Raw genomic sequence first — 16776 nt, forward strand, 5'->3', positions numbered from 1 at the left:
ATTATTGAACATCAGCTAGAGTCAGAAGGCTACTGGTGTTCCGGAGATATAAACAGGTTCAGGAGAATACAGCTTCACAGGCACTACATTTCGTATCTTCATATATGGTACAGTATGCTGGTTCCTGGGTTTGCTCCACGGCGCCCCCTCTGGAGGGACGTGAAGGCTGTTAGTCAGTGCATAGTTCTCATGCAGATTAGACTGCTGCGCCATGATTGGCTGTGGAGAAGCAAGATGGAGGCACGGTCTAGTCCTCCATCAGTCATCTGTTCAAAAACACCCTGACCCCTGACCCCCGCCTGCCCAGCAACAGCTGGAGAAGGGGCTCCTGTTCCTGGGGCATGATGGGGGTTAAAAACTGCCCCTCCGTTTCCTGACGGGGCAGCAGAGCTCTTCTGGGGGAGTGAGGTTTGGATCGGTTCTGGTTCCAGCTCTGGTTCGGCTGTGATCGGACCTGCTGCCCGGTTCATCAGAACCGGCCCGGTTTCCTCTGCACCTCCAGACCAAAGCACCATCTCTGGGTTGCTGATCGGGTTTTTGTTTCATTTGATGCAGAAAGAGAAGAATTGATCCGTTAATGGAGACATTAAAGAGAAGATTTACTGATCATTAGAATAATTGATTCCTGGGAGGAACCGGAGCAGGAGGTCCGATCTCGGTGTCCTGTCGCTCCGCAGCGGTGGAGGCATGTAGGAGGAGGAGGTGGAGAAAGAAACAGATGGGAAAGAAAAAAATCATGTTGCATAATCAAGCTGTTTATTGTTCTGCATGGAATGGTGAACAGAAAAAAAGATGCCTGGATGCATTTCTAGTCGGGCATCGTTTGGCCGGCTATGTCTCCTGCCTAACAACTAAATTCTTTCAAACGCAGAAAAATGTTGTTTTCCCTCAGAAGGACTAAATTCAGCTTCATCAACACTGAACATACAGAAACTGTAACATCCATTTACAGTGGGCGTGGGGGTCACCCTGGGCTGCAGAAGAGCATCAACATAGGAAATGTTCATAAATACATAAAAAAGGAAACCCAAGAAAAAAGGAGGAAACGGGAAAGTTTTCAACTTAGATCCAGTTTCCAGGAAAAAAACAAACCTCCGTAGAAACAGTCAGAAAATTCACAACACCACAGTTTCCTCACTTAGTCATTGTTAAAAAAGTCCTGCATTAGAAAATAGGGCAGCTTTAAAATCAATAAACTATACAGCACTCAGTCAGGCCTCCAGCCAGTAGGAGGCGCTCCCTCTGCCCTCACTGCAGAACCAACTAAATGAACAAACAGCAAACAAACTCGCTGCCCACACTACTGCTCTCACTCATTGTAGTTTTCTTAAAAACGTCTCGAACGCTCAGCCAGAGTCGGACTCAAACCAACTGATCAGATTTTATGACACTTTAAAAAATGTCCGTGCAATTTTCTAATTTATTCCCTTCAACCGATTTGATCTAGAAGCTGCTTTTCTTTATTCATCATCTCATATTTAGTGCAGATAGTTAATGTCCAACTCACAGCCAAAGGGAAGGCAGGAACAGAACTGACCCTCGGCCCTCACAGCCTCGGCCGACAGAACCGGACAGATCCGTTTCACAGAACCGTCCGCACTCTTACGGACGACAGCTTGGATTTGTTTAAGGTCGGGTTCATGAGACAGCAGCCTGGCTCATCGGACCAGAGCCACCCGAGCGGCCCCGTGGGGTCCGGCTTCGGTCTGAAGGAAGGAAATCTAACCATAAAAAGACGTCTCAGAGTGCAAGCAGATATTGCATAATTTACATCCGATACTCGGATCTGGGAACAATCAGGGAGACAAACAAGAAGACGTGAAACCTTTTTACAGCAACAGACGGAAAATTCCCTGGAAAGACGGAGAAGATCACGAAGCGGTCGACCAGAAGGTCCGGATTCAGTCAAACGAGCAGCAAACAGCAGCGCCGGAAGCTGTTTCTGCTGCTCTGCCCCCTACTGGAGCCCTGTGGTAACAACAGGGAGACTCGGGAGTTCTAAAGCTGACCTGCAGGTGGAGTTGGATGTCTGGGCTCCACTAAGCTGGTTCTGTCTCTGCTCCAGAACCAGAACACCCAGCGACCAATCACAATGCGCTTTATAACTCCATTTATTCTCATCTGAACAGTGGAGGACCAACAAGCTGCTCCGCCCACAAGCTAACAACCCCTTAATGCCTGAATGCCTGAGTGCACAAAAACTTAGACATTATAAATTTGAATATTTCAGTCACCATTAGTGTAAATTTAGCTGTGATGCTAACTAGCAACACCAGGCAGTTAAGGAATGAAACAGATTGTTCAGTCTTACTACAGTAATAATTTCATAGAGAATGTTTTTGCTCAAAAAAGATTGAAATTGAGTCAAATTTTTCTTTTTGAACCACTGGTTTTTCATCATCATAGTGTTTTAAATACTGTAAAATTCCTTCACATCAGTCCCATGAAATCAGTTTTACAAACTGATTTTCAGCAGATATTTTGAACAACCATTTGTTTTCATCCTGCAGCGTTTCAAATAGAGCTAACTACTGAAAAATGTTTTTACTGTAATGTCCTAGAAGTTTTTGTTCCCTAAATCCAGATAAAACAGATATTATATTAGGGTATTTACTTGTGAAAATAATTATTTATTAATTAAGATTTATATATAATAAAAATACTATTTACTTTTTTTCACAAATATATCTAAATGTTATATATTGGTTAATTTTCATTCATTAGTTGCCAAGTGTCACTAAAAAACTTCAAACACAAATTAGAAATAAATTTTAGAATTTTAATGTGGTCTGTTTTAATATATCATGTATACAAAACATTAGTTAGTCAAAGAATATATTTTTATTGCACAACCTAGCTGAGGATTCAGATTATTAACAGTTTACCGGCCTTTTGCACAATTTCGCTTCCATGAACCACATGTGGTTCACACTCCGACCACTGGGTGGTATCAGAGCACGTCTAAAATCAAGCTTAATATGAGAGGAATAAGTATCAAACGACGTTTGGCTATATATACAACAAGACAGGCATGAAGCTGGAAAGCTTCACTCATTCATCAGGGGGTAAAAATGTTTTAATTGATAATTGATGCAGATTGTTATTCTAATATAAATAAAGCTGATTTTTTATGTCTCTTATAATAGAGATATGTTTGTTATATAGAAAGAGCTTTGTTTCCTATCAGAAACAAATTAGAGGCAAGCCTGCCAGGGGTATGAATAATTATGGGCTGTAGAGCAGCTTGTGGTTCGGACCTGGAGCTGCTTTGGTGGAAAACGTCCAGCAAACGTTTCCATCTGCAGCCATCAGGAGATCCAGTCTCAAACATGGTATAGACCTTCTGAACTTTCCCCTAACCGCCTCCAAAACAAGTTCTTCACAACTTCCTCCTAATAAAACCGAAATTAATCAGCCTACTGCGCCACCTGCAGGCCATCTTGATGCTGGTTTGACCACAGGTTGGACATCCTGCTAGTGTTTGTGGCGCAGACCAGGATCGGCTAATTTAGATACAGAACAGACAAAGGAACGTTTCGGATTTGAAGAGCGGACCGGTGCTGTTGCTGCCAGGAAAACGAGAGGAAAAGAACCGAGAGCTGTAGGGAAGTGAAGAACCCACAGCAAGTGCCTCATGTTTTACAGGATATCGTCCATTTATCACTAACTACGTCATCTATGGAGAAAACGGCCACAAACACGAACACATGCAGATTTTTTTACTTCTTTTTTTATGACTTTTTCACTTAAACTCATGTTAACGTTGGGTGTGTCTGTGTGTGTCTATAGATATTTATAGAATAAGGAAGAAAAACCAAACTGAAGAAGAGTTAAAGTCCTCATAAATAAACCATGCCCCCTGATGACACACTCACAGCCTATTGGCCAGCTGGAGGAAGAAGTGCTCGTGATTGGATGGAGCCTCTGGAAGACCCAGACAATCAAATGGCAGCCCGTTGCCAGGCAGATTATCTTGCCAAACTGATTCGTTTCAAGCTTAAATTGTTGTGATTTGGCCTCAGGAGACATTTCGTTTCCCTGACGTAGAATAAATTTTAAATAAAGGAATCGTTATTCGTTTCTATTTGAGCTGAATGAACATCAGTCCTTTGCTCAGAAACTGATCTCTGATTCAGACGTTCTCATATCAAACTACCAGATTATCAAAGAACGACGCGGTTTGGTAGTTTCTCACTGGGTTGGTGTTCCCCAAGGCTGCGTGTCGGTTTGTCGCCCAGTGTTTTAGAGTCCCTGGTCTGAGCGGACTACAAGAAAAATATACATTTAGATATATTTAATAATCCAACAACTAATCAACAAAATTGCACTTTTCCTCATGATTTCACTGTTAAATTTGAGAGGCGGGGCTCTCCCCTGACTGGCAGAGTGGCTCCGGACCCCCGGGGGTTCGGTCCGCCCTGCGTACGCTGCCTCTTCACCTGGACAGGTGGATGGATGGAAGGAGAGAATGGAGGCTAAAAGAGAGAAACCGATGAGCCATGAAGCCTCCAGAGAAACAAGCGCCTGGTGAAGCATAGCAGCGAATCCAGACCACCTTCAGGACACCCCACCCAGAGCCCCCACGGTTAGTTCATGCTGCTCTGCCCCCGGCTCAGCTCTTCCCTTCATGCTACCGTCCAAGTCCTGAAGAGATCTAGGGAAGGAGGCAGGGTCTGTCCCAGGTTTGTTTCAGCTGGTGTCTCTGAGCCAGGCGGCCCCCTGCCTGCCCCCGGCTGCAGGGATCCACTAAGGAGGAAGGGGTGGTGGCAGCCTAGAGGGCTTCAAACCACTGCAAGTTCACGCGGCACAAAGTGATGGATAGGTAGGTCCTCCACAGAGGAATATCTGGGACTCAGTCTGACGACGTTCCCAGAACAGGTCGCTTCCCCCATTGCCCCATAGGTCAGGGATTCAGGGAAAAAGGTTCAGGACTCAGATCCAGCACTACAGATATACGATCCAAGAGTCTGCAAGGAATTCTGGGACGAACGATTCGCAGCATGGGAGCGCTTAATCTGCTTTAGCCATGCCGATGCTGAGTCATTGACGGTGGAGCCGGGATCTGCAGGACCAGTGACGGGGTTGACCAGGGACAGCTGGTGTTGGAGGACAGGCTGCAGCGGCTGGCCGTAGAGGGCGTCTGCGCCTCCGGAGTCCTTATCCCAGGTACCACTGTGGAGACAGACACAGGGGTCAACATCAGGGTTCTTCCAGGCCTCACCATCTCACATTTCAGACTTCCTAAGACTATTATCAATAAAATTTAAGGCCTGTATCACAACAGAAATCTACAAAAGAAAATCACACACATATATGAAGACATTTCATTACTTGTGAAATCAACTATAGATCTAGTCACATTCTTACTTTAGTTGAAGACATTAATTATTGTTTCTTTTAATCTCTTTGCCTATTTGTCAACATTGCTGGCTCTCCGTTCTCATGAGGCTCTACTCCTTTTCCTCGGCTGTATTTCCCTCCACAGGTAGGCCTGTCACGATAACAAATTTTGCTGAGCGATTAATTGTCTCAAAAATTATTGCGATAAACAAGAATATTGTCTGAAGACCTTTTTACACTGATTTAATGGAAATGACGTAATAATGCATGTGATTTCCTGCCAAAGATAGATACACTTTATTTTCAAAAGAACATTTAACACTGGAACTGATAAACAAAATAAATAAAACAACCAAAAACAAAAATAAAATGGATTCTTTTTAAATAGAGAAAATGGGCACATCGACTACCTGATGCAATAGTTCACACTACATGATGTTTTGCTCCTATTTTTCCCCTTACGACAATCTTAGAAAGTTGGCCGTTCTCTAAGATCGTCGCTTGCGATTTCATAACCGATCATCCTGTAGTGTGTGGTGTGTTACGGTAGATCGTTGTTGCCATTCCGATCCAAATCAGGGGTTTTCCCGACTGGGAGCTTAACGCTTCCTGTTGAATGTGACAGGTAACCAATCAGAAAGTGCGGATTCCCCTCCGCGCTTTCTGAGGGGAGATTACGGAGGGGAATCCCAAACAGCTGACACGGCGCAACCCGAAGTCCAGCAGACATTGGAGATGATATGTGGAAACAACATTAATGTTTATTCAACATTTTGTGCAAATAATATAGAAATGACAAGGGGAGGAGTTGGAGCAAAATTGCTACTTTTCAGCTGTTCCTCGTTAACGTGACAATGATTTTCACTCAGTCAGAACTGACATTAGCCACATGCATTGCAGGTAGATTGTAGTAAAGCATTGATTAATGCCCAGTTTTAAAATTAGTTCACTGAACTTGTAGCCATTATTTTGTGCCCATTGTTGGACACCACACGGCAGGACCGAACCCGATCGAACCGTTATACCTAGGATTTCTGTCGGCTAATGTTTGGTCCGTCAGGTTTTGAAAATGGGCCGACAATCGGCCGCCAACTCTAAGATCGTGTCGTCTGCGCTGAGCTTTACACTAAGGAAATGAGGTCAGAGGTCAGTGGAGAGCACCGGAGTTGAGCCTTTTTTCATTCAGTGTCATTAACAGAAAGAGAAAAAGGTCGGAAGAGACGATAATGCCGATAATTAAAATAGAATAGAATAGAATAGAATTCAACTTTATTGTCATTGCACTGTCACAAGTACAAGCAACGAGATGTAGTTTGCATCTATCCAGAAGTGCTCTACGAGATATAAATATTTATTTACAGATGTACAAGACTATGTATGTATGGACTATAAGGGGTTATAGCAAGAGATATAGATATTGTGTATAAATATAAATATGGGAGCTATATGCCCAGATTATACAGATTATACAGAATATACAAGAATGTTAGGGAATGGATTATAGATAAATAATGGCAGATAAAATGTACAGGTTGTATGTGTGTGTGAAGAAAACAGTCCGTGATGTGTGTGTGTGTGAGGATAGTCCATGTGTTATTGTTGTATGAGAGGATAGGGGAGTACAGTCCTTATAGTTTATGTTTTATGTCAGGAGGCGTTCAAAAGCGTGACAGCTGTGGGAAAGAAGCTGTTCCGGTGCCTGGTGGTTCTGGTCCGTAGGCTTCTGTAACGCCTCCCAGAGGGCAGGAGGGAAAAGAGTGTGTGTGCTGGGTGAGTGGAGTCCTTTGTGATTTTCCCGGCCTTTTCAAACACCGCTTCCTGTAGATGTCCTTGATGGCAGGGAGCGGTGCCCCGGCGATATACTGGGCAGTTTTCACCACCCTCTGCAGCGCCTGCCGGTCGGAGACAGAGCAGTTCCCGTACCAAGCTGTAATACAGTTGGTGAGGATGCTCTCAATGGTGCAGCGGTAGAAGTTCGTGAGGATCTCTGAGGACAGGTGGTTCTTCCTCAGGGTCCTCATGAAGAAGAGGCGCTGATGCGCCTTCTTAAGAGTTTGGAGCAGCTGGTCGTCCAAGTCAGGTCCTCGGAGATGTGGACTCCCAGGAACTTAAAGGTGTCCACACGCTCCACCACTGTCCCCTTAATGTGGATGGGTGGATGTAGGTCAGCGTTCCTCCTGAAGTCCATGATAAGCTCCTTGGTCTTCTCGGTGTTCAGCTGCAGGTTGTTTTTGTCGCACCACTCAGCCAGACGGTCTACCTCCTCCCTGTAAGCGGCCTCGTCATTATCTCTGATGAGGCCGATCACCGTGGTGTCGTCTGCGAACTTGATGATGGCGTTAGAGCCATGGACAGGTCTGAAGTCGTAGGTGAAGAGGGAGTAGAGGAAGGGACTCATCACACAGCCTTGTGGCACTCCGGTGTTTATGATGATGGTGGATGAGAAGTGGTTGTCCAGCCGGACATGTTGAGGTCGACTGGTCAGGAAGTCGAGCAACCAGTTACACATGAGTGGACTGATGCCGAGGTCTGTGAGTTTGGTAATGAGTTGTGATGGGATGACAGTGTTGAATGCTGAACTAAAATCTAAGAACAGCAGTCTGGCGTAAGTGTTCTTACTGTCCAGGTGAGAAAGGACAGAGTGCAGCGCTATAGAGACTGCATCCTCTGTGCTCCTGTTCTGCCTGTATGCAAATTGGTGGGGGTCTAGTGTGGGGGGGAGACAGGACCTGAGGTGTGCTAGGACCAGCCGCTCCAAGCACTTGGTAATGATGGGGTAAGGGCTACCGGGCGGTAGTCATTGAGTCTGGTTGGGTTGGGATTCTTGGGGATTGGGACGATGGAGGTAGACTTGAAGCAGGTCGGTACCACAGCGCGGGCCAGGGACAGGTTGAAGATGTCCGTCAGCACTCCTGCCAGCTCCCCAGAGCACGTTCTGAGGACACGTCCAGGTATGCCATCAGGACCCGCAGCCTTGTGGGATTTAATCCTGCTCAGAGCCGCTCCTACGTCAGTGGGGAGGAAAGTCAGTGGCTGTTGGCCTGGGGTGGTAGCTGCTTTGGTTGCAGTTGTGGTATTCCCTCTCTCAAAACGAGAATAGAAGTTGTTAAGTTCGTTGAGGAAGGAGACATCAGTAGAAGCGGGGTGGTATTGGGGTTCTTGTAATCTGTGAGAATCTGAAGGCCTTGCCAGATACGTCGGGGGTTGGCGTTAGAAAAATGATCCTCCACCTTCCTTTTGTAGTGGTGTTTGGCCTTCTTGATTCCCTTCTTCAGCTCAGCCCTGGCTGCACTGTAAGTCTGTGCATCCCCTGACCTGAAGGCGATGTTGCGGGCCTTCAGCAGGAGACGAACGTCTCGGTTCATCCAGGGTTTCTGGTTGGGGTACATGGTAATGCAGGTGGTGACACGTTCTATGGTGGTGGAAATATGGTTCAGTACAGATGAGGCGTACTGATCCAAGTCTGTATGGTGGAAAATAGTCCAATCTGTATTCCTGAACCGGTCCTGGAGCACAGCGTCTGAGCCCTCTGGCCACACCTTTACTGTCCTCACGGTAGGTTTCACACGTTGGATGAGTGGTAAGTACCGAGGTGTGAGGAACAGGGAGAGATGGTCTGATTGTCCGATGTTGGGGAGGGGTGTCACATTGTAGGCTCCAGCCAGATTGGAGTAGACATGGTCCAGGGTCTTGTCTCCTCTGGTGTGGCAGGAGACATGTTGGTGGAATCTAGGAAGAACTGTCTTCAAGTTGAAGTGATTGAAATCACCTGCAACAATAAAAGCAGCCTCGGGGTATTTGGTTTGGTGTTTGCTAATAGCCGCATAGAGTTCTTTCATGGCTAGGTGTACACGGCAGTGAGGATGATCGAGGTGAATCCCCTTGGGAGGTAATAAGGTCTGCATTTGACCATTAAAAACTCCACATTCTGTGAGCAGTGACTCTCGGTAGTAGCAGAGTCTGTGCACCAAGCTTTGTTAATATAAATGCACAAACCTCCGCCTCTGGTCTTGCCGGAGTCATCTGCTGTCCTGTCGGCTCGGTGTGTGTGGCGTCCACTTAGCTGGATAGCATTGTCCGGGCAGCTGTTGTTTAGCCATGTTTCGGTGAAAAACATGACATTTGAGTCCATAATCCGTCTGTCACTCGTGATGGATAGTCGTAACTCGTCCATTTTATTAGCCAGAGAACGGACATTGGCGAGGAAAATGCTGGGTAAAGGGAGCCGATATGGTGTTAGCTTTAGCCTAGCTCGCACCCCTCCACGCTTACCCCGCCTTTGTTTACGTTCTCGTCGTGGCCTGCATACCCTTCCACCCGGCCGGGAGAAGTGAGCAGCCTCCGATGTTCTGGAGATCTCTGGGATGAGTCAGAGATCGGCGATCATAGAGTCAAAATTGTAGCTCCAAAGGTCCAGAAGTTCGTGTCTGCTGTAGTGCAGCAACGCTGTGCAATTCCGAAAAAAAAAAGTCCAGTCATGAATAGATAAAAAACCACTAAAGAGCAGATTCTGGAGAGATGCTGAGCCTCGCGTTGTTCACGCGCCGCCATCTTGGTCAAGAAATGAGGTTGATAGTTTTAATTTATCATGCGATTAATTGATTTATTGTTTTTCGCTACAGGCCTAATAACAGGAACAACTTTGGTTGGACTTGTTTCTGTTGAAAGCTGGACTCTACCAAGGTCACCTTGTGTTACTGATTCTGCCCTTTATGGACTGTTTCTGGCCAAGGCGTTGATCCCTTTTGGGTGTCTTGGGTCAGATAATGTAGTCTGATTGGCTTCATCAGGCAGTGATCTGCAGCTACCACTGAATCGGTTCTCCGCCAACATGAGGATCAGCGCCTCCAAATCTGAAGGTCCAGAAAAGGGTAGAGTGCCTTCTCTGGGTCAGGGCAGTTGAGGAGCTCAAGACATCAGAATCTTTTTCACAAATGATGGAAACACATGGTGAGGTGATCCAGCGGGAGGAGGTCCAGAGGAAGACCAGGGTAAGCTGGGAGGAAGGTGATGGATGGATGGATAACTGGACCACCATTAAAATCCACTGAACCACTGCCTTCAGAGTTTGTGTCACACCAAAAGACCAGTGGCAGTAGAAGCAGCAACTGTTACCTGGGAGCCGTCAGCGTCACCAGGGGAGCCAAACTGTGACCTCTCTCAGGTCTGTTCGCAGCTCTGACAGCAGCTTTGAGCGTCTGTGGCTCTACAATCTTAAGCCCTGTAAAGACGAGACTTTTGCACAAAATGCACCTAGCATCTTATGTCGTACAGGCAAATAGCAATAAATCTGCATCAAATTTAGCTACCTTGTCTCTAGTTACCCTTGATAGCAAGAGACACTAGCTAGCAAGGGTATGTTAGCAGCTAGTTAGCGGTATCCACAACTGCCTCAAGAATGTAATGAAGATGTCTGTAGATGGCTCAAATTGAAAAGTCCCCTGAGAAAAAAATAAAACTACACAGAATATATGAGATTTAAAAGTCCTGCCATGACATAGTTTAAGACCAATGATTAACGTTTTTAAGGCCAACTTATATTTTAAAAATTAATTTAAGACATTTTAAGGCCTTATTGTTAGCATCTGAGCAGACCTTGGACAAGCAGCTAAAATAAAGAAAAATATCTGAAGAACTTCTGATCCAATATAAAACCGCCCATTGCCTGTAGGGGGCGCCAAACCCTGGGTGGACCATGGAAGGGTTCAGACCACCAGACCCATTCCTCTGTGGGTGTGTGTGTGTGTGTGTGTGTTGTCTCTGATCGGCCGGCATCGATTGCCAAACGTTCATGTTTCACCAATCTCCCCCTCATCATCCTCACTGCCTGGCCAAGTTCAAGTTCATCCTCATCTTACATCATGTCTGGTTGCTAGGGACGACCAGACGGCCTGGGACGTGACTGCCATCGCCAAGGAACCCCCCCACCTTTAAACACTCCCTCACTTTACTACCCGTCCCATCTCATCATCCTCACTCCTCTTTCTCAGCATTCCTCTCTGGATCACTTTCTCCTCTTCATCCTGGCATGTACTTCACACACACACACACACACACACACACACACACACACACACACACACACACACACACACACAACCACAGCACTGATTTAAAGTGAGCACACACACATCTGGAGACAGAAGCAGAGTTTAGGAAGCGTGTTGAGAAGAACAGGAAGTTTATTAAAACGGAGCCGGATCACTCCAGTGTTTCTGCTTCTCTCTCCGTTTTCTCTTGGTTCTCGCTCCGTTCTCTCTGTCCGTTCTCTCTCCGTTTTCTCTCCGTTCTCTCTCCGTTTTCTCTCCGTTCTCTCTCTGTTTTCTCTCCGTTCTCTCTCCGTTAGCTCTTGTGTGTTGCCACGTGGCCCTCTCTCCTGGCTCGTTGTAATTCTGCTGTGCGCGCAGTGATAGAGGAGAAGACTGGAAGGTTAGTTTTTAATCAATACAACTTGCTGACGCTGGGACTTTTCTGGCCCGCTCTCTCTCTCCCGCTGTGTGTCGATGTCTCTCGCCCCCCGCTGCAGTAGCCCCCCCTCTCCTGAGAAGACTCTGAAGATGAAACTCCCACCGACCAACCGGACCGACCGGAGCGGACCAGACAGCGGTAACTCAGACTGCAGGCGCTGGGGGACATGGAGCCTTTTCCTGGAGGTCCGCTGCCCCCCGGCACCGAGTTGCTCAGACCGTCTGCAGGTCCAACTTCTGGAAACAGAACCGGTCCAGAACTCTCTCTGCTCCTGATCTGAACTGGGCTGGAGTAAGGTTTGAATACAGACCCAGTTTGGACTGGAAGTGAGGAGGGAAACACCTGGATGGGGTCAGACAGAGCCTGAAACAGAGACCGGACCCTACCCAGTTTGGACCCGGATCGGTCCGTTTCTTCTCAGGTTACGATAATCTTCTCCTGGGTCGGTTCTGGTCCAGTTCAGGAACTCAGATGGAATGGTCACAGAACCAGCCCAATAAGCAGAGATGATCCAGAACCAGAACCAGAACAACTACTTATGGTTCTGGTTCTGATGGTTCGTTTTCTCTGGACACTGGTTTCCCACGGTAACCAGCTCAGTGCCCAACCGCCGGCCTCCAAGCACACAGACTGTCATGATGGTTGCCTTGGAGATGGAGGGGGCGGGGCCATTGAACTGCGACCCCTCTACCCCCCTCCAGTGGTTCTCTCTCTCCAGAGACTGTCGATCGCCCACACTGAGCCACAGTTAGCAGACAGATTTAATAAACTTCAAAGTATTTTTACATTAGAAAAGAATTCAGCCTTTTGTCTGAAATCATTGGATTGATAATCCATCCATCCATTTTCTGTTCACCTTTTGTCCCTAATGGGGTCGGGAGGGTTGCTGGTGCCTCTCCAGCTACGTTCCGGGCGAGAGGCGGGGTCACCCTGGACAGGTCACCAGTCTGTCGCAGGGCAACACAGAGACATACAGGACAAACAACCATGCACACACACACACACACACACCTAGGGAGAATTTAGAGAAAGAGACCAATTAACCTGACAGTCATGTTTTTGGACTGTGGGAGGAAGCCGGAGTACCCGGAGAGAACCCACGCATGCACAGGGAGAACATGCAAACTCCATGCAGAAAGACCCCGGCCGGGAATCGAACCCAGGACCTTCTTGCTGCAAGGCAACAGTGCTACCAACTGCGCCACTGTGCAGCCCATGGATTGATAATATCTGATAATATCAGATAGCATCTGATATTATCTAATAATAACTGATAATATTAGATAATATCTAATAATATCCGATATCAGATAATATCAAACAATATCTTTTAATATCTGGTATTATCTAATAATATCAGATAATATCTAATAATGTCTCATAATATTGCTTAGGATCTAATATCACATAATATCTAATAATAACTTATCATATCTGATAATATCATATAATATCTAATAATATTTAATAACTGATAAAATGTTATAATATTTCACAATAACTGATCATATTGGATATTATCTAATAATATCAGATAATATTGGATAATATCTAATAATATCCAAAATCGAATCATATTTAATAACTGATCATATCAGATAGCATTTAAATATCTGATCATATCCAACAATATTACATAATATCTAATAATATCTGATCATATCTGATAATATATAGGTCCTGTGTTAGAATAATGACTCTACAAAACGAATCTTGGTAAAAGGTTTTGCCCATCCCAAATTTCATCTTGGGACATAAACAGAAAGTTTTCCTTCTCTGCAGATTTTAGATTTAAGAAATTCCTCGCAAGTCCCAGAGAGGAAGAGGAAGAAGACTGCATGCAGCTTCAGCCTCAGCAGCGCCTCCTGGAGGCAGAGGAGGAACAAATAAATAACCAACTGTTTCAGTGACAAACACCTGGACCACGTTGGCCTCTCAGAGGGTGTGTGTGTGTGTGTGTGCGTGTGTGTGGGTGTGTGTGTGTGTGTGTGGGTGTGAGACAGAATCAATAAATCGACAGACTCGTTCACTGCAGGTCACCACACACACACAGCAGAGCGATGGAGCATGTCTGAAATGCCAACAGAGGACTCCCAGCTTATTGCTTTCTGTGTGTGTGTGTGTGTGTGTGTGTGTGGGTGTGTGTGTGTGTGTGTGAGCGAGAGAGAAAGATGAGTTAAAGCATGACCAGGCCAATCGTTACACTCTTCATAAATCAGCTGACAAACACACCCTGACCTGGACCGCTCCCTACAGCACACACACACCCACACACACTCAGACAGCATGAGAAGTGGATGCTGCGTTCAGTGACCAACTGTTCTGCAAGAAATAGCAGATGAATATTGTTCTGTGTGTATTTGGATTCTGTGATTAAAATACCAGAGAGATAAAAGTGTCACATGACTGATCAGCTGGCCAATCACCAAGCCACGCTCAGTTAGCCACGCCCCTCAGCAGGGTCACATCCAGATGTAGAGACAGAACCCAACATCTGTCCGCCTGCAGACCCTCTGCTGATAGCTCCAGAACCTGCAGCGGGTCTGGAAGGTTCTGATGTCGGTAGGTTTCCAGTTCAGAGGCTTTTGAATTGATTCTTGACTCATTTCCAGTTTTTCAGGAGTTTGAAGCTTCGGTCTCCATATTTCCATGAATGGATTAAAGTTCCACAAACATCTACTGAACTCTTTGGTTCCTGATGACATCACAAAGGGAAACTTCTACAAAGATTTGCTTGTGTTTTACTGCTGAAATTTTGCTTGCTTAAATTTAAAATGTGGTTCTGAAATCCAAACAGAAAAACCCGAGACGCTCAGGGCCCGCAGCAGGAACCGGCAGCAGAGCCAGGAAGCTAACCAGAGCGTTAGCTTCCTGAGCTAGCCATAGCTGGACATCCAGATGTTCCAGACCTGCTGCACTTCCACAGGAAGTAGTTCTGCCATCCCGCTCAGACCTGCTTGGACCCGTCTGGACCTGACAGGTGTCCCAGAACCGGCCGGGGGCGGGCCTTACCTGTGGCTGCTGAGGGATATTGAAGCCGGGGTCTCGAGGGCCGACGCTGACGAACCGCTGGGATGGAGATGTGGTGGGGGTGGAGTACGCTGCACAGAAAACACACACACACATACACACAGGTGAGTAAGACATGAATATGTTATTAATAGGTATGAATTATCAAACTTTAAAACGTGATGTAGCTTTATGTGTTAACACCAAATTACTCTATCATTTGTTGTTAGTCTAAACTTTCTTCATCTAATAGATCCTGCAGTATTACAAGCAAGATGTCAACAGAGCAATAATGAACTTTACATTTCAAACATGACGTTATGCTATGTAGTGCAATGCGCCTCTCGACCAGTGAGAGGCAGCAGTGCACCAATTGAATGCAGTCTGCTGAAGATAAGAAGAAGTCTTCATCTTGCCCCAAGTTACAACAGCCAGAACTCCTGAGTAACAGGAAGCAGAAGTAAGTCACCTAATAGATAAATTAGGCATGCTTCTTATTAATTTTAGATTTTATTTGAGAATAAAACACTGACTATATTTCTATTTCTAGGAAAAATTAGCTTTCAGCAATCTAAGTTAATGCTAGCTTGCTGTAACTTAATGTTAGTTAAATGTGTCAACCGCTCACTGGAAGGTTAGCCCTTAATCTTAAACATATTTTAAGGGCAGATAGAGTTTTCCCCTCCAGTCTAGCAAATTCTAAGCTTCTATATTAGTCAATTTTACCCCTTGTGTGTTTTATTGAGAAACTTGGCTGATGTGACATGGTTCTTTGCTAACTTTAGCCATATGACGACTCGATTTAGCCTAACGACACATGGTGGGGGACAAAGAACGCTAATGAAGACTTGCTAAGGGTGTGGAGGATGCTAATGGGGAGGTCCTAATGGGGACCAGTCACTGCTTCCAGGAAACAAAGATGAGAAAATCTCCCAGTTAGAAGAGCGCTACAGGAAGGCTGAGAAGGAAAAAACTCTCTCCAATAAAGTACAAATACACTTAGAGTTAGGACTCCTGAAACAATATTTGTTCCAAGTTAAAGAATAAGTAATTCTGTTTTAGTTTTTTAATCAATATTTCAGAAGTATAAAACGCTAACCCAGAAGTTAAACTCTGTGGAATAAAGCAAAAAATTACTTGTTCTTTATGTATTTATTCTAAAACTATGCTGGTATTTTAACTAGTCTGATGAGTTTCACTTTACTTGAGGTAAAGAGAACAATATTGCTGGGTTTCAGATGACGTGGCACCGACGTCACCCAATGCAGATGGAGGGCCGGAAGTAAATGCAGCCCATTTATTTCTGTTGATCCAGCATCAAAATGTCTAAAGTCTGAGTCCTGTACGGTTGTTCCAACCGTTCTGATAGAGAGAAAGATAAACGTTATTTTCGTGTTTCGAATGTAGTGGGTCACAAGGGAGTTAATTTTAAAGAACTTACCGAAAAAAGAGGAGGAGAGTGGATCAACGATCTACAGTTAAAAACAGGAGGTGCAGAAACTAACAATGCCAGTTTGCAGCGCCGAGTTTCTAACAGACAAGGATCGCATCGTTTAAATTTTATTTTCAGATATTTTACTGGACAGTTACTAAGAAAGACAAGCATTCATATGTAAGGTAAGATATATTATTTCTATGCCTTAGCTTTGTTGTCCTCAGAATGCTAATGTTGTTAGCAGCTAGCTCAGTGCCGAGTCCCGGACAGAAAATATGTTTATTCAATGGGACTTTCATGCTAAATAAAAAAAAATAGCTACATAAATGAAATGTAACCTCCCCAGCCGTACAGCCACAGTGAGCTGGGACTGTTCCCCCACATGGTTGGTGTCCAAACACGAATTGTTGACCTACATTGGACCTGAATCCTACAACCACTCAACATTAACCTACAACTTCTGCATGAATTTGGTTTACAGAAGCTAAATAAATTATTTACCAGGAGATCCAAGCTCCTAGAAA

At 45.3% G+C, this 16776-nt stretch overlaps 1 protein-coding gene across 4 annotated transcripts in view; it reads right to left on the reverse strand.

Moving 5' to 3' along the window:
* Positions 1–734: 734 nt before the first annotated feature.
* nfia (nuclear factor I/A) overlaps positions 735–16776 on the reverse strand; it is a 75833-nt gene continuing 59791 nt past the window's right edge. For all 4 annotated transcript variants that reach the window (XM_032572479.1, XM_032572478.1, XM_032572476.1 and 1 more), the window contains 2 exons: positions 14821–14909; positions 735–5172 (listed from right to left, as the gene is read on the reverse strand). In XM_032572479.1, coding sequence (XP_032428370.1) covers positions 5158–5172; positions 14821–14909 — 104 coding nt within the window. In that variant the 3' untranslated portion in view covers positions 735–5157. The remainder of the gene's footprint in view (positions 5173–14820; positions 14910–16776) is intronic.

Source organism: Xiphophorus hellerii, chromosome 9 (genome assembly GCF_003331165.1).
Source record: "Xiphophorus hellerii strain 12219 chromosome 9, Xiphophorus_hellerii-4.1, whole genome shotgun sequence".
In the NCBI taxonomy this organism is placed as follows: Eukaryota; Metazoa; Chordata; class Actinopteri; order Cyprinodontiformes; family Poeciliidae; genus Xiphophorus; species Xiphophorus hellerii.